General features: G+C 52.1%; 7 protein-coding genes across 7 annotated transcripts; 3 read left to right on the top strand and 4 right to left on the bottom strand.

Moving 5' to 3' along the window:
- Window positions 1-4,523: 4,523 nt before the first annotated feature.
- Window positions 4,524-5,783, bottom strand: M431DRAFT_90200 (hypothetical protein; the record flags this gene model as incomplete). Its single annotated transcript, XM_024924124.1, has 1 exon — window positions 4,524-5,783. One exon carries the CDS (start codon window positions 5,781-5,783, stop codon window positions 4,524-4,526), a length of 1,260 nt encoding a protein of 419 aa, XP_024772563.1.
- Window positions 5,508-6,989, bottom strand: M431DRAFT_473788 (hypothetical protein). Its single transcript, XM_024915452.1, has one exon. It carries the CDS (start codon window positions 6,691-6,693, stop codon window positions 5,776-5,778), a length of 918 nt encoding a protein of 305 aa, XP_024772562.1. The 5' UTR covers window positions 6,694-6,989; the 3' UTR covers window positions 5,508-5,775.
- A 988-nt stretch (window positions 6,990-7,977) lies between these two features.
- On the top strand, window positions 7,978-10,419 carry M431DRAFT_89911 (hypothetical protein; the record flags this gene model as incomplete). Its single annotated transcript, XM_024924080.1, has 2 exons — window positions 7,978-9,776; window positions 9,837-10,419. 2 exons carry the CDS (start codon window positions 7,978-7,980, stop codon window positions 10,417-10,419), a joined length of 2,382 nt encoding a protein of 793 aa, XP_024772561.1.
- A 1,884-nt stretch (window positions 10,420-12,303) lies between these two features.
- Window positions 12,304-13,143, bottom strand: M431DRAFT_473783 (hypothetical protein). Its single transcript, XM_024915451.1, has 2 exons — window positions 12,597-13,143; window positions 12,304-12,528 (listed from the first exon to the last, which is right to left on the bottom strand). Exons 1-2 carry the CDS (start codon window positions 12,948-12,950, stop codon window positions 12,457-12,459), a joined length of 426 nt encoding a protein of 141 aa, XP_024772560.1. The 5' UTR covers window positions 12,951-13,143; the 3' UTR covers window positions 12,304-12,456.
- A 236-nt stretch (window positions 13,144-13,379) lies between these two features.
- M431DRAFT_89799 (glycosyltransferase family 31 protein) lies at window positions 13,380-15,137 on the top strand (the record flags this gene model as incomplete). Its single annotated transcript, XM_024924060.1, has 3 exons — window positions 13,380-13,736; window positions 13,871-14,521; window positions 14,598-15,137. The coding sequence occupies 3 exons, from the start codon at window positions 13,380-13,382 to the stop codon at window positions 15,135-15,137; spliced, it is 1,548 nt and encodes a 515-aa protein (XP_024772559.1).
- A 1,093-nt stretch (window positions 15,138-16,230) lies between these two features.
- M431DRAFT_473708 (hypothetical protein) lies at window positions 16,231-17,295 on the bottom strand. The gene has a single exon (XM_024915449.1). The coding sequence runs from the start codon at window positions 17,105-17,107 to the stop codon at window positions 16,238-16,240; it is 870 nt and encodes a 289-aa protein (XP_024772558.1). The 5' UTR covers window positions 17,108-17,295; the 3' UTR covers window positions 16,231-16,237.
- On the top strand, window positions 17,259-18,222 carry M431DRAFT_473719 (hypothetical protein). The gene is made up of 2 exons (XM_024915450.1): window positions 17,259-17,407; window positions 17,482-18,222. The coding sequence occupies exon 2, from the start codon at window positions 17,484-17,486 to the stop codon at window positions 18,117-18,119; it is 636 nt and encodes a 211-aa protein (XP_024772557.1). The 5' UTR covers window positions 17,259-17,407; window positions 17,482-17,483; the 3' UTR covers window positions 18,120-18,222.
- Window positions 18,223-18,371: the final 149 nt, after the last annotated feature.

Below are 18,371 nucleotides of genomic sequence, written 5' to 3'. Positions count from 1 at the left end.
CCAGACCCCCCATGGAGAAAAACTGGACGACCAAACAGCGGCCCCTCTCGTCTACCCGAGCAAAGAAAAATATGGACTTGATCCATTGATCCATAATACCTGATCAGCTTGCTGCCGGTATAATAAACACACACAAAAAAGTCAAGATCCGAGTCAGTCTAAACTACTAGTTGACTAGAGAGATGACAAGGGACCGGCAGAGGATTAATTAAAAAGGTTTCGTATTCATTCTTTTCCCGTCTTTCACTGGATAACCAAAGATATTTGCCCTCTTTTTTTTTTCTCTCTCTTATTCTAACACGGCCTACTGTATTCTCTCACAATCGGGCATAGTTCGATGTGAAAACCCCCTCAACGCTGCAGATGGACCAGCCTCGCTCGAGTCGGTTATATTCCCTCCATCCTAGCATCACCTGTCGGCTGTTTTGAAACAGCCCGACCGCGGAGCTTCAAAGCTGCCAATTGCAAGCATCATGCACGGCCTAAGGCACGTTACTTGGTAGCTGCATCGAGCTTGTGCTTCACAACGTTAGATGCTGCTCCGTCTTAAATTGATTTCATGCCCGCCTGTCCCTCTGCCGCGGCCCCCCATTGGTCCAGATGGTGCCTTTTCCCTTCTTGCTTAAACCCTGGCCTCCCGCTGCCCTACGGAATTCGGCTAAAGGCAACGAGGCCAATGCTCCGTAGCCGTGTTTTGGACCTGTGAGATGCTGTCGTGCCTTGGTTGAGGTGGAATCTGCTACAGTATCCATCCTATCTACTACTAATGCTATCGAGTTAATACTAAAAAGAAACCAACGAGTCTTGACATCGACATTTGATGGCCCTGATTGGGTGTGTGTCAAGAACTGCATTTATCTATTCCGGGACTAAAGACATCGTAGGGTGGCTATATTTCAAATTCTGCTGAGCTTTTGCAATTCTAGACTCCCATCCATCACAACACGATATTATACGATGCCATCACAGCATTTCTCTGACTCAACAGTCCTCGCATCCGCCGTCCAAAACAGCCAATCGCCCGAAAATACCTGACATGTGCCACCAGGAAAAATAGGATCAATCAAATTGAGAGCTCAGAACAAGGGACCAGGACCCGGCCGATCCACAATCTGCAAGGTCCTCCGTTACCCGCCCCCGAGCTTCACTCAATCCGTTCACCGAGCACGTCCAAATCCATCAAGGATATCGATCAAGCCCAACGTCAAAAACTCTTTTTCGCCATAATTCTCCGCCCAGGGCCCCCCCTTCTTGACATTTTTTCTGTCTTTGCGACCCTTAGAACCGATCGGCCCGTCTGGGTATCCCCTCCTTTGCCACTGGTGTCGCGTGAGTGCTTGCCCGAGTTGGACTTTTTTTTTTTTCAGCTCTCGTTCTTGTTTCCTCTCCAAGGGTGTGTGAGTGAAACCCAGGCGTTTTTTTTTCGGTGGTGGGGGCCCAGCTTCAGGGAGGGCATTTCGGGTTAAATCCTTGCGTGCTTGCGATATTACGAGTTTTTGATACGCTGTTGTTGGGTGATTCGGCTGGACGAGCTAACTATGTTGTCTTTCAGAGGAAATAATCGCCATTGCTCGCATGATATTCGCATGTAGTAGATATTCTTGCTTCATGGTTCTCATCCCACGCACCATATCACATGCAGATGAACCGCTGTAAACCGAAAATACTACAACACAAAACAACAAAAACGAGCCCACCCAGATTCATCACCAGCAACAACGGATCCCTACGCCCCCTCCCGTACCACAAAGCACGGCCTGTGCAGAAACTCTTTGCTCTGCGGCAGGCCAGATTGCGGGCCCTGCAATCTAGATTGGCTGGTGGATCGTCTAGCTCACCATTCCGACCCGTGCGACTCCATCTTGGACTCGACCTGGACTCGTCTTATTTCCTCAGCCGGAGCCCGCCGCCTGTTGCTGTTGCTATAAGGTGGGTTTGTTGCGGCGTCTCTGGATACTACCCTTTGCCGTCTTCCGAAGGGAATAGAGGACAAGAGGCGCTTATCCGAGGTGTTTGATCGGCTATATGTCAGTCGAGAACTACTATTCCTCTTTATTTCTCTTTGTCATGGGTAATGCTGTGACAGGTCAGTATTGGTTCGTGTCATTGAATCCCCATAAGCATACATACATGCCGCATGGAAGCATCAAGCACCTGTACCCTTACGAGTTTGCAATCTTCCTGCAATAGTATCGAGTTCTATTTCCATGGCCTTCTCAACACTTCTACTGCTTCTGATACTACCCTTGAAAAAACAAGCGTGGCCATCCCATGTCTGCAGCCGTTGCCGCTCTCCTTCCACATCTCGCCAAACCTGCAGATGCCCACCAAGCAACGCACATCCCGCGTCTCCGATAAGAAGATGCCCTTGATTTGATCGAATGAAAATCTACATGTACTCCGTATTGCAAACTGTCTCAAACCCTCCGGTTTCATGGCTCTATCTAGTGTAGAGTGGGGGGAAGCACACACGCATGCACACCACGACAACACCTGCATATAGACGTGCACCCGTAGTCTGATATAGAAAGCAAATCACATCGTAGCTCAGGCTCAGCCCCGAGAAAGACACACATACAAGTACAAGTAACACCATCTTCCCGCAATCCAGGCCCATGCCTGTCTCATCCCTCTGCTCAATGCGTCTTTAGCGATGGTAACCCTCCGTTATCACGCCCTCTGTTCAGCTTTGCATCACGAGCAATCATCGTACCTACTGGTACACCACAAGCCAGTTCATTGATTCCTTTCCTCAATCTTTGCAAGGCTCCCTCGGCCTTACACAATCCCGACCCCCGAAGAGACGGTCAAAAAAAAAAAGTAATATCAAACATGGTTCCTGATCCGGTAGCTGAACACGAGCCCCGATTCAAGCAGGTGACAGTCTGTCTCGCACGCTCGCAATCGCCGAGTCCCCTTCAGATAGGCCAATCCAGTGCGACAGCCTAATCAATGTCTCATGTACTCGTACAGATCCCGGCCAGCGCATCTTCTTTTTCTCAGTGTAACCATTGGACAACAGTAGGTAAGGCACTCGTAGACAAGCCCAGTGTAAAATAGTCACTTATAACACGGCGGAACCGCCCGAAACTGGCGGTCACGCGACACCAAGTCCAGGCACAGCAAAAGCCAAACACATACAGAGAGAGATAGTGTGCGTGTAAGAGAGACGGTGTAAGAAACAAGCCCCGACTTACTTTGGGCGAATGCCAGCACATCATCCGCCGGAAGAAGGGACATGGCTGGTCCCATGCAAATTGACATGGTCATGGTTGCATGCACCACGCTCCCTCCGCGTTTCGGTGCTTTCCAAGTCAGACGTGCGTTGAAGCCACCCAAGCAAGCCGCGGCCAATTCGTGGGACTGGATGGATGCCAAAAGTTCGATAGCTTTGGATTCTGGGTTGTCATGCACGCATCTTTTTGCTGGTTCGCTGTTGGTTCGTTGGAGCTGAACGAAAACGTGGAGAATTTGTGTTTGACGAGACGGAAGAGGAGTAGACATGGATGTGTCCACGTTCTTTGCTGACCTATTGCTGGCATCTTCGTTTCCCATGTGAGATTTCTTCTTATCAGCTTCGATTACTATCCACTTTGTGTCTACCTAGTCTACCGCCACATGCCAGCTGTGTTTGCCGTATGGACCTCATGAAACCTCATGATACCTCGGGATATGCCAGAGATGACATTGAACTTTGACCGAGTCCCAATTGACTACCTTAGCCTACGGTAGAGCAAACAGTGGCGTCGGCACTTGCTCGCTGTCCCAGTAGTTTGATTTCTGGAGCTACACAAGGAACATCAATTCCACCGAATCGAAATCGTCGTGTCATCGTCACACACCAGCCGCCGCCACAATGATGCGGGCGAATAACCTTATCCGTAGACAGACAAGAACAAGCAACCAACCTTGAACCTTTTTTATTTGATTTATTTAGTTTTATTATTATTATTTTGCCGTAGACTGAAGGATTGTGCTTTAGCGTCTGCTCCTCTTCCGCCTGCAGATTTTATATTCCGCGTCTCTCAATGACCAGCTCACGGGATTCGGCATCTCGAACCCTTGATGCAGCAGACTATTCATTTTCCATGGTGACATTGGGCAGCCCAACGAAAAGCATTGGATGTTTGCACTACGACTGACCCCCAGCCAAGACACAGTGTTAGAGATACACAACTCAATTGCACCATTCACGACGAATCAAAGTATTGCAAATGTCCAATAGCTTCATTTCGTTTGTCTCGTCGTAATATAAAACCTAGCAGTATATATGCACGTTTGAATCAATAGATCCTGCAGCTACCCGTAAATACATGCAATGGGATGATATGAATGCCCATCGACTTGCTCGTGTGGCGTAGTATCGCTCAAATGACCCTTTACAAAGGTTCCTCTAAAATGTATGATTGGGCCCCCCAAAAATGACACCTGATTACCACATGGTTGCACAATGAATGAGGATGGGGGTTTGTCATGAATTCCTCCCTTGTTCCTTTCCCTTTCCCCCTCTCTTTTTACCAATTTCAAACGTCCTCGTATTCGAGGACTTGCTCAACTTCCAAAACGCCAATAATGCTACCGCTGCTTGTGATCGCAATGACCGATCCAGGTCCGCCAATTGCTTGCTCATGCTCCTCGATTTGAGAAGACTGCATGTCTTCCAATATGTCTCGCGCCTGGCGGACCGTCGTCTCCGACGACATGGCCAGCATCTGCTGGCGGGACACCGTGATGCCCGTGACCTCCTTGATCGGTCTCACCATGTCTGCGTCACTCAGCGCTCGAATCTTGCTCGGGACTGCCGTCTCGTCGCCGACTCTGACCCAGCCCGTCTTAGACTTGTACGCGGCCCGGAGCAAACTCGACGCGAGATCATCGCCGCTCAGCCCATCGGCGACGTCAATCTCGTCCCATGGCACGGAAATGTGACCTATGGTCTGCGGTCCTCGAGCCACCGCCGCCACGGCGGCACCAATAGCACCACCTGGGTGGTTCTTGGCAAACATTTTCGAGACGCTGGGGTGAAGCTCGTGAGCGGCCGTGATGGCCAGTGCATCTCCCAAGGCCAGAGCAGCTGTTGTTGATGCTGACGGCGCCGAAACTCCAAACGATACGCTTTCAGGCTCAGGAATTGGCGCTGGTAAGAGTATCGTGTTGGGTCGATGCTTGACAAACTCGCAAGTCTCGTGTCTCATGTGTGAAGTGAGGAGAATGGTAGGAAGCCTCTCATCCAGGTGAGGCAATGTTAGAAGAAGCTCCTGAGTCTTTCCGGAGTAGGTGATGAACAAGAGCGTATCCTCTGGGCCCACTATGCCCAGGTCTCCGTGAAGAGCTTCGGTAGGATGAAGAAAGACGGAGCGAATCGCCAGGCTTTGGAACGTGGCGACCAGCTTCTTTCCAATGTGGCCAGACTTGCCCACTCCCATGATTACCAACTTGCCCTTGGTCTTGGCCAGCCGAGTAATAGCTTTGATGGAGGCATTGAACCCATCCCGGGCGATTACGTCAATCTCGTAGAGTTTTGTGAGATTTGCTAGCGCGACGGCTTCGGTGTTTAATACATGGATGCCACTGTGAAGTCTCCTATCCATTACGGATTGCTCTCGCGTAGCTTCCCTGTCCAGGCTGAAGCCATCCACAGGATCGCCTATCTCCTTGGCTGATGGCGAGGCTGAAGGAGTTGGCGGAGATGGGGGTGGCATGGATTGGCATTTTGAAGCGCCCAGCACAATCACAGCGCTCGTCTGGATGGGCCGGTGATCGCCGTGTCGTAAATCAATCATGGTTTCTTTCTGGTCTAGGTTCGAGCAGGATGAGCCGGGGATGAACAACAAGAGTAGGGAAACAGAGATGAGTTTCTGCGGTTCCGCTTCGACGTTTGGATTCTGCTGACAAGGACCCCGAAACCAAGGCAATATTGTCAGTCAGGCAATAACCGCCGAAAGCGATGGAACTTTTAAACCGCGCACAATCCTGACAGCCCCGGCCACAATGACGCGCCCTAGGCTTCACAATGAAAGTAGCGACGGGACCTTTGGAGTATCGTCGTGTCACTGACTGTGCCTTATGAAGCGTTGAACCATTTCCGAACTTGCACCGAATGGTTAAATCCAAGACGTCAACGACAAGAAAGAGGTGGCGAATTGGGATCCAGGGCTCGCTACAAACTCTCAAGCCATCATGGACGAGGCTCCGGCAAAGGAACAAGGAGGCTTGGGGGGGGAAGGCAAGAAGGGTCTGAAGGGTCTGATCGTGGAGATAAGGACTGGATGCTGGAATCGACGCCCGTGTATTAAAAAAGATTAAAAGTCGCAATTCAGCGATCCGTGTGAGTGGACGTGGCGGCGATTGGCGGAGATGCGCGATTGTGTGCTTAGATCCTAGAGCCCAATTGGGCGAAGGCTCGGCCAACGGACGTCTATTCCGCTCGGATCGCCTGCGGAAAGGCTTAGAATTAGAAATCCACTGTGGCAGGCTTAGGCATAGGCATGACAGTTGAACCGACGCAATAGTAGTTTCACCGCTGATGATGTTGTTTTGAAGGCTCTTGAGATGCAGTAAAAAATTGCAAGTTTCACATGTCAAAACGGCTCCCTTAGCGTAGAGACTCTTTTTTGAACAGAGCCCTCTCACATGACCCTGGCCAGCCCAGCAAGGCGATGCAAGTCGTAGCGCCCAGCACAGCCTGTACATATGTAAATCCCCCTATCTGTGTGACAGATTAATATCCATTGATGTGCTAATGCAGCAGTGCTTTGCGTCCATTTGCGCTCGGTAGTTCCAGAAATGTCATCTTGGCCCGCGGGAGTGCTTTTCACGCAGCCCCCGCATCGTCACGTCATCAGCACCGCAAATGAGCGCGGCGTTCGGCAATGGGAGGAATAAAAGTCCGATTGTAACCGTCGGATTGGAGGATTAGATACGGAGTGCTGGTTTCCACTAGGGAGAAAGAGGAGAGCGAGAGCGAGAGAGAAACATTGTGAGATGGATGGATATCCAAGGGGAAGAAAGGCGAAGGGAAACGAGAGGGAAAAGAGGGTTGCCCGGCTGGTCACGATCAGAAGAACCACGACTGCTATATAGCCTATGAACGCTGCTCGCTTACATACAATCCATACCAGCTGACTACGGCGGGATCATGCCACCAGATCTGCCCGAGGCGGCTGACACAGCTTCAAACCCCCCAAAAACGTGGGCATGCCGCTTTCTGTCTGTCTCGAACCAACGGCCGGGGTTCGACGGCCGCTAATTGGCCCGTCCCCATTCAGCCTCTAGGCGGTTTGTCTCACGCCAGATCGTCTCTGGTCGCCGCATCGAGGACTTTGAAGGACGATACGCGATGTTCAGAGTTTCCGCATGCGCTCATGTGTGCGGCTCGAGGACACAGTTGCCTATTGTCTACTGCCCGCAACGGAACAACATAAGAAACATAAATATGCCATAACCCCAGAAAGGTCCCCACGCCAATGGTCCTCTGAACAGCTTTGCTCGGCTCATCGGCTTCTCCACGATATAGGAGGCTTATCACTGCAACGACGCACGCACAAAACACCAAGTCCTTGCCCGTTGCCCGCGGCTTCCGGCCCATCCGCCAGCTGGCAACTGAGCTCGCTTGAGAACAAAGACGAAAATGGCCCGAGAAAGCATTCAAAAGAAATGAGAATTTCGGCACTGAAAAGTTCCTTACGTAAGGAGCGTTTGTACGAAATTTAAGATTTCGCCTCCGGCCCTGACTTGGGTCTTTTGGAACGCCACCGATCTCAGTATCTTGGATTTAGAACAATTCATCGCACGGGCGAACCTCCAATTTTACCCCGACCTGAAGCAGCTTTCCCGTTCGGCAAAATGGCCTCAGGCCAAGTTACAGAGAAGGGCCCTCCGCCGGAGTCGTCTGCGGCTCCGCGGTATCTGGCGCGCGGGAAACACAATGGTGACGGGCCGCGCCGAGGCTTGCGTCACTATGCCAAGTGGCTGGTAATGACTCTTGTCGTCGTCTTCACATTTTTCACGGCTGTCTCTCGTGCCTTTAGCTGGGCCACACCCGGTGCCATCTACAGCGCAGATATCCCGCAGCGAATACAGGATGAGCTCGTGGGCAGGAAGCTGGCGGCTCTGCAGCGGCAACAGCCACATGAGGAGCAGCAGCAGCAGCATCAGTATCAGGGCCAGAAGCAGCAAAAGCTGGGGAGCGAGGGCAAGGCACAAGCCCTCGCCACGTCCGGCGGCGCTGTAGATGGTCACTATCTCATCGGCGTGGGCAAAGCTGACATCACGGGGCCTGTTGTCGAGATCAACATGATGGGCTATGCCAATACCGAGCAGGTTGGCAGCGGCGTGCGTCAGCGCCTGTACTCTCGCGCCTTCATCGTGGGCGACCTTGACCAGCCCGAAGACAGATTCATCTACCTCGTCCTGGATACACAGGCTGGTGACACCGCCGTGCGATACGGCATTCTCCGGGGGCTAGAGGAACTTGGCCCCGAATACTCCATGTATGGACATGACAATTTAGCCGTCACTGCGACCCACTCTCACTCCGGGCCCGGCGCCTGGCTCAACTACCTCTTACCTCAGATCACCAGCAAAGGATTCGACAGACAGAGTTATCAGGCGATTGTCGACGGCTGCCTCTTGTCCATCCGCCGCGCACATGAGAGCCTAGAACCTGGCACCCTCACCGCAGGCACCACCAAAGTCTTTGGCGCCAACATCAATCGAAGCCTCTACGCCTATCTCGCCAACCCCGAAGAAGAGAGAGCCAAGTACAACGTCAGCGCGGAAGACGATGGCTCTGTAGAGAAGGACTTGACTTTGCTCAAGTTCAGGAGAGCGTCGGACGGCAAGAATATCGGCGTGCTGACATGGTTCCCAACCCATGGCACATCCATGTTGGCCAACAACACCCTCATCACAGGAGACAACAAGGGCGTGGCCGCGGATCTTTTTGAGAGAAAAGTTCGCGGAGGTGTCCAAGAGACGGACGATTTTGTTGCCGGCTTTTCTCAGGCCAACATGGGTGATGCAAGCCCCAATACGCTTGGCGGCTGGTGTGACGATGGTACAGGCGAGCCGTGCGAATTCAAGTCAAGCTCTTGCAGGAGCACTGGCAGGAGTAGGAAGTGCCACGCAAGAGGTCCCTTCTTCAGGGAAAAGGATGAGGGGGCCGCATCGTGTTTTGAGATTGGAAAGAAGCAGTACGAGGCAGCTCTGGAGCTCTACACCTCGATGGATGCCCAGCAGCCAAACGTAAAGGGGTCGGGCGTCAAAGCATTTCACCAGTTTCACGACATGTCCGACTTTGAGTTTCAGCTGCCCAACGGCTCGACCGTCCGCACGTGCTCAGCCGCGTTAGGGTATTCTTTCGCAGCTGGGACGTGGGACGAGCCGGGCCACTATGAGATTACGCAGTCTGGTTCCAACGACACAAACTCGTCTCCCAAATGGAAGGTCCTACGATGGCTCATTGGAGCTCCCGGCCCTGAGCAGATACAGTGCCACGCTCCTAAGCCTATCCTCTTCAACGTCGGCAAGACGCACAAGCCCTATCACTGGACGCCAGATATTGTAGACATTCAGACGTTTAGAGTTGGCCAATTCATTATTGTGGTTAGCCCTGGAGAGGCGACCACGATGGCAGGTAGACGATGGAAAGAGGCAGTTGCAGAGAGCAGCAAGATTCAATTAGCAGAGGAGCTAGACGGCAAAGAGCCTATTGTGGTCTTTGGAGGGCCGAGCAACACTTATACTCATTATATCACGACAGAGCAGGAATATGGGTACGTTTATTCCCCCTTGCTTTCTTGAGATTGGCCAATGCTGACACGCAGAACTCACAGGATCCAGCGATATGAGGGAGCTTCAACCCTGTACGGCCCACACACACTTGCAGCCTACATAGATCGGACCAAGGCCCTTCTTTATCTTCTAAAGGACGATGCTCCTAGTGGAGAACCCGACTCCCGAGAGACCGGCCCACTGCCCCCAGACAACAGTGACCGATCCTACGGCTTCAACACGGGCGTCTTGTTTGACGGTACTTCACAATCTCAACAATTTGGAGATGTGACTGTCGACGTTGCCAAGAGCCACTTCACCCTAGGAGATACAGTGACAGCAACATTTGTTGGAGCAAACCCGCGAAATAACCTGCGATTGGAAGAGACGTTTGCCGCCGTCGAGTACCGCCGTCCCGGCGAAACAGAATGGACAGTGGTGCGAGACGACTCCGACTGGAAGTTGATATACCAGTGGAAGAGGAGCAGCGTGATGATGGGCACTAGCTCCGCAACCATCTCGTGGGAGATTGAAGAGTGGACGACGCCGGGTGAATACAGACTTTGCTACTTTGGCGATGCCAAGTCCATTGATGGCGAGATTACGGCGTTTGAGGGCAGAAGCACGGCGTTTATGGTCAATTAAGGTCTCCAAAGGGCAATATCAGATGCTACTTTTGCTATACTGTTATAGGTTCTAAATTTTGCAGACTGGGATTGGGTGATAGATAGGCCGGCTTTGATTTTTCCCTTCTTTTTTAGTTCGTTTTTAGAGAAAGGGTGGTTGGCATTCTTTGGTGCGCGAATGGCGTTTCATAGGTCAAGGTCACTCTTTTTTAGATATTACATGCTGGATAAATCGACGTTTTTAGAGAACAGATTGATGGTGAGATTTATTTTGCTTTGTTAGCAGTATCAGCAATTGAGTTGAGATGAACCAGTTTTCGTATATACGAAGCAGCAAAGCAGCGTACTGTACATACAGGCCTTAGTCAGCTTCGTCCTGTCGATCTTTAAGCTAGCACTGTTTTAGCTGGTCTGACACGAACAAAAGAGACCAAGCAAAAGACGCCATTGTCCAACGTGGCTAGAGGCCAGAAAAGTCTCGAATTTCCAATGCAGGGAACTGGCGAAAGTTGCCTCCAGGCGGGCGAGGCCCTATCAAAAAAGAGCGCTGCTTCTTGCTCCACTCCCTCTCACGGGAATACGAAATCTGAGACCAGCCGGAATGGCTTGTCCCTTTTTTTCTTTCTACTGATGTCCTTCTATCGTCATTCGTCACTAGGCCGGGAAGGGATAAGATAGATTCGACAGTGGTCTGTTCTCGGCTTGGCTAATGTGCGAGCTGAAAAAAAGTGTCGAAGATAACGAACGGGGAAAATGCAATGGTGTGGATGAGGACGGGGAATGGGGAAAAGGATGATGCGCGTATCGTATATGCACAGACTTTTTGAGGGGGAGGATGCTTAGCAGGAAAAGAAAGAAAGATGAAACAAGTTGATGCGGGCAATTGGCATGTATGGACCCGTATCATTGTGATGATGCACATGCGGCCTGATGCTTGCAGTTGGAGATACGAAGTGGTATTAAGTCTAAAAATAAAGCGAGGGCAGCGAGGAACACTGCCACCCCCCTTTGTCAGCGCTGCCGCAGAAAGCATTTGCAGGAAAAAAAAGAAGCATGCTGTCAGGCATGAATACTAAATAATAAGCATTAACATCTTACAGACATCCTCCCCCCGCAAGGTCCATCGTCATCAGCCTCCCTTTTGCGATGATCATCATTGATATCTATTTGTCTATCTATCGATCAATCAAATCGAGTCATGCTGGTTTGCATTCCCCATCGCTAAAGGGGAATAAATGTTAATAGTTCCGGCCAACGGTCCCAAGACTAACGATTCGAAGACCCTTTTTTTCTTCCTTTTCTACAGTATCTCCCGGGTTCCCGGCGCGGCAGACGCTTTTCCCACTTCGATAGCACCAAATAGTTGCAATCAATATGCAATAGCGTCAAACCCATGATAGTACTGTGTTGACTGTACAGTACTCGTACTTGATAACGATGGGATGGCCGCGCAAGGCCTCGTAAAATGTGGATGCTGGGTGGGTATATTCAGTGTCTGTCTTGCGGCTTCTATTGGATGTGCGTTGTTCCATTTGTTTCAAAACACGGCACAGCAAAGGTCAGCAATGGCTGTCTCTCTCGTCTCTCTTCAGCCCAGCTGGGTAATAGAATGCCGGCCGTCTGGTGCATTGACCCCATCGTAAAGTCCCGACGAGGCCGAGAACTAGGTAGGCATGTCCATACATACCTACCAACTGCCATCAAGTTGTTTAGATGCCGGTACTGTAGTAGTACAGAGTACAGAGTCTAGGTCCAGGTTCTAATCATCTGAAGTCCATTGTCAATCCAGTAACACTGAGCTGCAGGCACAAATGCCTCTCTCCCTCTCTCTCAGGGTTGCACAACAGCGTCAAAGATAACCACCCCCCGTCTTTTGTCGTTCTCGCTTGCGTGCGTCCATTCTTTCATCTGCTCTCTCTCTCGGCCTCTTCCTAACTCGTACGACCCGCTGCAACAGTGCCCGAACTGGCCTCTTTAACCGCCAGCAGCTTTTAGTGTTTAGTCGTTATTCTGTCCAATGCAAGACCCTTGCTCCTGGTTCTTCAGCTCGTCGTCATCATTGCCTGCTTTTTGCCCTACAGAACAGCCCCCCCTTGCCTGGCCTTGCCTTGCCTTGCGGCTTTGTGCTCTGTTCTCCGTACTCCGTACTTGCGTTAGTACCTGTACCCATCAATATTATACGGGCTAGTACTGTACAGAATGCCAGCCCTGTAGCCAGTGCGTGCGCTGGAATGAATCCCGCCTGCTAGCAAGGCACATTAGTGGTGCTAGCGCCGCCTGTGCGTACAGGTACCTGGACAAGGAAAGAATGGATGAGAAATAGCGATCGCTGACGGAGGCGGCCAAGCGGGTCTGGGCTGGGCTGATCGTGCTGGATTTCGTGCTGCTTCTGCTTTCTTTCTTTTGCCTCTGTCTTTGTCTCTTTCTGTCGCCATCGTCCTGACAGTTGCTTTGCTTTGTCTCGACTTGATTGACTGAACGGGCTGTGGCTTGTGATCCAAGACCGATAAGCCCAGCCACATACGCGAAGGTGGAGATATTGGATCGCATCTTTTCTTTGCCCTTCTCCCTCCGGTGTCAAAAGCAAAATCTCATATCTCACCTCCGCCGGTGCTCGGGTTACGCAATACGAGATACAGTCGCCAATCTTGCTTCTGCTCTGTCCTTGTCCTCCCCTCGCTTGCCGACCTGTCTCTCCCCCGACTCTTGTCTTTCTCCTTCATAAGTCTGGTCTGTCCAAGGCTCAGCTCAGCTCAGCTCAGCACCCCCCCTTGGCCGAGTTGAACGACTCCCGCCTGTCGATTTAATTTAATTTCCAATCCACTCCGATAACCTCTTTCTTCCTCTTCCTCTCTCTCTCCTGCTCTCTCCTATTCTCTCTGGCTGGGCTCTCACGCTTCTGCCGCCTTTTCACAACTGTGCTGTGACCCGCCAAGCATGGGAGCGGACCGGAGTTGGTCTTGGCGAAGCTTTATCAAGATGCCGTCCCGCAACTGGCGAGCCGCCATCATCGTCGGCTGCACTTTGCTGCTGACGCTGCCCCTCTACCAGCTGCGCGACCACCAGTCCGCCGGTTACTACAAGCAGTACATCTACGACCGGATATCGCCCTATCTGCAGGGCCAGGGCGTCTACAACAACACGCTGTACCATGAGGGGACCGAGGCTGCCGTCCACTCGCGCTGGAACTTCAGCTCGCCATGCGACGGCTTTCCCAACATGGACGGCATCATGCTGGTCATGAAGACGGGCGCCACCGAGGCCTACGACAAGCTGCCCACGCAATTGCTCACCGGCCTGCAGTGCATCGACGACTTTCTCATCTTTTCCGATCTGGTAAGTATCTTTGTTGTGTCTTTGTGCCTTTTGCCGTTGCCGCTGCTGTTGCTGTTGCACACACACTCCCGCCTTGGCAGCGGCACATCAAACGGACCAGCAAGGGTTTCGGCTTCGCGACTAACACCCAACAGGAGCAGCAGATTGGCAAGTACCACATCTACGATTCCCTCGACCGCGTCGACGACAAGATCAAGGAAAAGTACAACGAGTTCAAGCTCTACCAGGCCCAGCAGGAATGCCCCGTCTCGCAAAAGGACTGCACCGCCGGCATGGACGGCGGCTGGGAGCTGGACAAGTTCAAGTTTGTCAACATGATTGTGCGGGCCTGGGAGTTGCGCCCCGACCAGGAGTGGTACGTCTTTGCCGAGGCCGACACCTACGTCGTCTGGCCGACTCTGGTCCATTGGCTACGCAACAAGGTCAACCCCCGAGACAACGTCTACATCGGCAGCGTCGCCATGATCTCCGGCTTCCCCTTTGCTCACGGCGGCAGCGGCTACATCGTGTCCGGCGCACTCATGCGCAAGATGGCTCAGATCCCAGACATCACAAAGTACGACGACAAGGCGGGAGACGAGTGCTGTGGTGACGTCGTCTTCGCCCGCGTTGCCAAGGAGGTGGGAACCAAGGTCATGAATGCTCATCCCATGTTCAACGGCGAAAAGCCTAACACGCTGCCCTACGGACCTGGCCACTGGTGCGAGCCTCTCTTCACCATGCACCACATGAACTCGGAGGAAATCAGCGGCGTGTGGCAGTACGAGCAAACACGCACCAAGAAGGTTTGTATTTTCTCTCTTTCCGCCATGGCTCAACGGCAGAGAAAAGTAAAGTGGGCTAACAAAATTCGGCACATAGGACTTTATGCAGATCCGAGAAATGTACTACGCCTTTTTCGCCCCCAAGATGGTTTCCTACCGAAAGGACTGGGACAACCTGTCTGACGATACCTGCTACCTCGCCCCCGACGAGGAGAGCCAGAAAAAGGCCACTGGTCAACAAAGGGATCGACAGGTCAAGGAGGGCGACAAAAACGTTGTCCAAAAGTATGCGCACAACTCACCAGCCGCCTGCGCAAAGGTCTGTGAGGCTGCCGGTCTTGATATTCCGGCTGAAGAGTTTGAGAAGCTGGAGACGGAGACGGACCGTGGCAAGCTGATTCGAGCCAAGTACGACGAGAAAGCCGGTGGAGATGTCGATTTTAAGAAAAACCGCAAGTGCTTCCAGTGGCGATTCCAGAAAAACGTGTGCTGCACGAGCAAGAGCTTCAAACTCGGCAAGCCCAAGAAGGAGAAGAATGACGGAGACAAGTGGACGAGCGGATGGTTCGTCAAGGGCATCAATGACTGGATCGAAACCAAGGAGGAGTGCCCTCTGGATTGGAGGAATCCCCATTAAACGGCTCGGCCCTCTACACGACTTTGCTGTTATGGTGACGTATAACGGCCACATCGATATCAACGGCGACAACCGATTGCAAGCAACGACTGTATGACGGTGCTGTGTGTATCAGCCTGATTTCTTTTTACAATTGTTTCTGCACGGGACCCAAAAAACGGTGGGATTGTTAAAGACTACATCTTTCTCAAGTCTTTTTGGTTATTCTTTCTGTTCTGTTTTTTTTTTCTTCTCTTTTGCATAGACTGGATGGGACAATCACCGGCGTTTTTTTCTGAGGAGCATGAGAAAAGGGGGAAAGGGAATGGAATGGGAGCCCTCTTCTTTCTTTCTTGCTTTACGTTTGCAATCTTTTTGTAAACCATTTCTCTCAGCTCATCACTTTTCGATGAGTTTGGGGAGGATGAAGGAGAGGGGTTTTGGCTGTGTCACTGGGTTTGGACAAATGCCCATTTGGATCGGGAGAAGCGCGTCACGCATATATACATTTTATCTTATTTACATAGTTCTTTTAGGCTGTTGAGGTACATACATAGATGGTCATTATTGGCGTTTAATCCCATGGAGAAAAAGAAAGTTAAGCAGATTCGCACATTTGAGTAAACATTATGATGTGATTGATGTACGAGAAGAAGAAGACAGAGATCAGGAAGATCTGAGGTGATAAATTAAGCAGATTTGCACACCGAAGTAAACATTATGATATGACTGATTAAAGATCTGAGATAATCAAAAAAAAAAAAAAAAAGGTCTCTTCATTCTCTATTATTTAGTCGAGTATTGTATTGTTACATCTTTCTTCTCTAGGTAAATTGTAATCTCGTTCCAAAAGACGAGTTCAAATCCGCTGGTGTATCAGTCTTAATGCCCTTTCATCATTATGCCCAACACCAAAATATCCGTTAAAAAGATCCTTCCTCCCGCTAGAGCGTATTCGCGTGCCGTATATCCCTCCTCAAAACGTAGGGAGTTAAAAAGTTCAAAGTCATCGCCATCGTCACAAACCGTCCCCTCCCATCTCCCCGTCCGTCCAAAAGCGCCTTGTAAAATTCGAATATCCAGTATAACAAAAAAGAAACGTCGCTAGGTACTGGACTAAATTATGCCGCTGTCTTCTTCGCCCCATGACGCCCACACGAATGAGGCTTCTTGGGGGATTTCATGAAGCAGTATCCCCTAGCATTGGGCCCAGCAGGCGGGCCGTACATCTCCTTGATCTCGCAGTACTCGTACCCCTTGCCGAACCAGTCCCTGAGGTGCCTGTGGAGTTCGCAGCGCGAGATGCCGCACTTGCGACAGTACACCTGGCCCTTGACGCGGAGGCGCTCCAGCTCGTTCTCGCTGGTGGCCTCGGGCTTTGAGTGAGGGTGCACGAGGGGTCCGGCGCCACGCCACGCCCACTCGATGTCGTTGGGGCCCGAGTATCGGCTAGACAGCGGGACGATGCCGTTCTTGCGCTTGTGGATGTCGTACAGCTTGGAGTGCGCCAGGCCGAAGCACGCGCCGTCGATGGGGTCGAGGAAGTCGAAGATGGCGTAGTGCAGCTCGGAGGGAAGATCGAGCAGGGTGAGGCGTTCAGATGGTCGCGGCTGGTTAGCCGGCTCGGGCTCCTTGTCCGTCACAGAGTACGAGCGACGAGGAGGAGGCAGCTTGGGCCGCTGGGGAGGCGGCATGTGCTTTGATACGGGCTGAGAGGGCGAGGGCACGGCCGCGTGCTCCGGGATGCGATCGACCGTCGCAGGCACCGCGGCGTGGAAGTAATGCGGCCCTTCATTCTGCTGGGCCTGGTGGTCGGTCAGGGAGAATCCCCGCCTGGGCGCCCTCATCATGCCCCTCTTGACCATGAGCTCTCGTGCTCTCTGGGCGTGCTCCTCCCTCGACGTGACCATATTTTCAGATCTGTCGTTGCTCGCCTCGAGCATGGCATTGCCGCTCGGGGACAGAGCTGGGGCCGCAAGTAGTTGAACCATTATCTCAGAGTTCAAGTATACAGCCAGGAAAATCGATCGAGTTGTCGGGCGTTGGTGAGAGTTGAGGAGTTGAGAGTTGAGGAGTCGAGAGTTGAGGGCTGGGGTGTTTGTTTGTATGCGTGTTCTGATGCTGGAAGATTCGGTTGGATAACCCCCACGGGCAAAGTAAGGGGTGGGATGATAATGCGTTGACGTGTTGACTTTTGTTCGTTATCGCAGTTGCGTAATGCGGCACAATGTTTTACTATAAGGCGGCAGGCTCCTCACTAACGACTTCATGAGAGAAACAAGGCCTGAGATGTATGTGCGAGTGGTCACTTCTCCCCCCACACTCTGGACCGGGGCACCGGCTGATGGTCTTTTATAACTTGCAGTGATGGGCAGCGAACCGGACCGAGGCCAGGAAACGCCGAAAAAATGGGCGACTTCGGGGGGAGGGGTGTGTTTGGTGTGGTGTGACGGACGGGCCCAGTATCCAGAGCAGAGCGCAAACTTGGTTCCGGGCGCGGGACCCATGCAAATCACCCATCCAAGCAGAGTTTTTTCTTCCCCTGGGAGGCGAAATGTGCTAGTCAACGGGATGACCATGTGCCACTCAACCACTGCCTTTGGCCATGCCTTGGACAGGACCGGACACGCTTCATGGCGGACGGTTAGCGCGAGGTACGGGCGAGGCCACGCGAAACGCCATTGGTGGCTCAAGTCCAATTGCCCACGCTTGACGTACGACCGTCTGCGTATCACAGCAGCGATCATGTGGTCCGGCCGTGGGCTTCATGGCATGGGGATGGGCACATCTTGGTTCGCTTGCGGGTTGCGGATAAGCATTGAAGGCGGGGGAATCGGGGCATCATGGCCTGACCCTGTGGCCCTGATCCGCGTTGCAAGCCAAAACATCTCGCCAGCACCGCAGCGGGTGGCAAGAGACGATTGCGGGATGGGGCATCTTCCCAGGCAAATCACTGGCCCGCAACGGAAGATCTTGGGCCATCCCACCCTCGATCAACAGTGAGGCGGAGGGTCTTGGGGTATCACCAGCTTGCACCAGCATGGTTTGGCACCGCCGAGCCTGCATGCGGATTGGATGCTGCCAATTCCTGTCGACGGTCTCGATCGGGGTCCATTGACAGGATTATGCTGCTGCCTTCCATCCCTCCTGAAGGCCAAGAAGAAAAGAGAGAACAAAATAGAAGAAAAAAATCAAAAACGTAGGGTTGGATGGGTGGATGCTTTCTCACTGTGTCGCAGACTTGTCTCGAACATC

This window comes from Trichoderma harzianum (genome assembly GCF_003025095.1).
Source record: "Trichoderma harzianum CBS 226.95 unplaced genomic scaffold M431scaffold_9, whole genome shotgun sequence".
Classification (NCBI taxonomy): Eukaryota; Fungi; Ascomycota; class Sordariomycetes; order Hypocreales; family Hypocreaceae; genus Trichoderma; species Trichoderma harzianum.
The sequence above is the reverse complement of the archived record's forward strand: the minus strand, read 5'-3'. Positions and strand labels throughout refer to the sequence as shown.

Coding starts and splice junctions, on each gene's coding strand:
- M431DRAFT_473788 (XM_024915452.1), bottom strand. CDS start 6,693: ATGTACAGGCTGTGCTGGGCGCTACGACTTGCATCGCCTTGCTGGGCT.
- M431DRAFT_473719 (XM_024915450.1), top strand. CDS start 17,484: ATGGGCAGCGAACCGGACCGAGGCCAGGAAACGCCGAAAAAATGGGCG.
- M431DRAFT_473708 (XM_024915449.1), bottom strand. CDS start 17,107: ATGGTTCAACTACTTGCGGCCCCAGCTCTGTCCCCGAGCGGCAATGCC.
- M431DRAFT_473783 (XM_024915451.1), bottom strand. CDS start 12,950: ATGCGATCCAATATCTCCACCTTCGCGTATGTGGCTGGGCTTATCGGT. Junction 12,529..12,596: donor GGCTACAGGGCTGGCATTCT/GTACAGTACTAG, acceptor TACGGAGAACAG/AGCACAAAGCCGCAAGGCAA.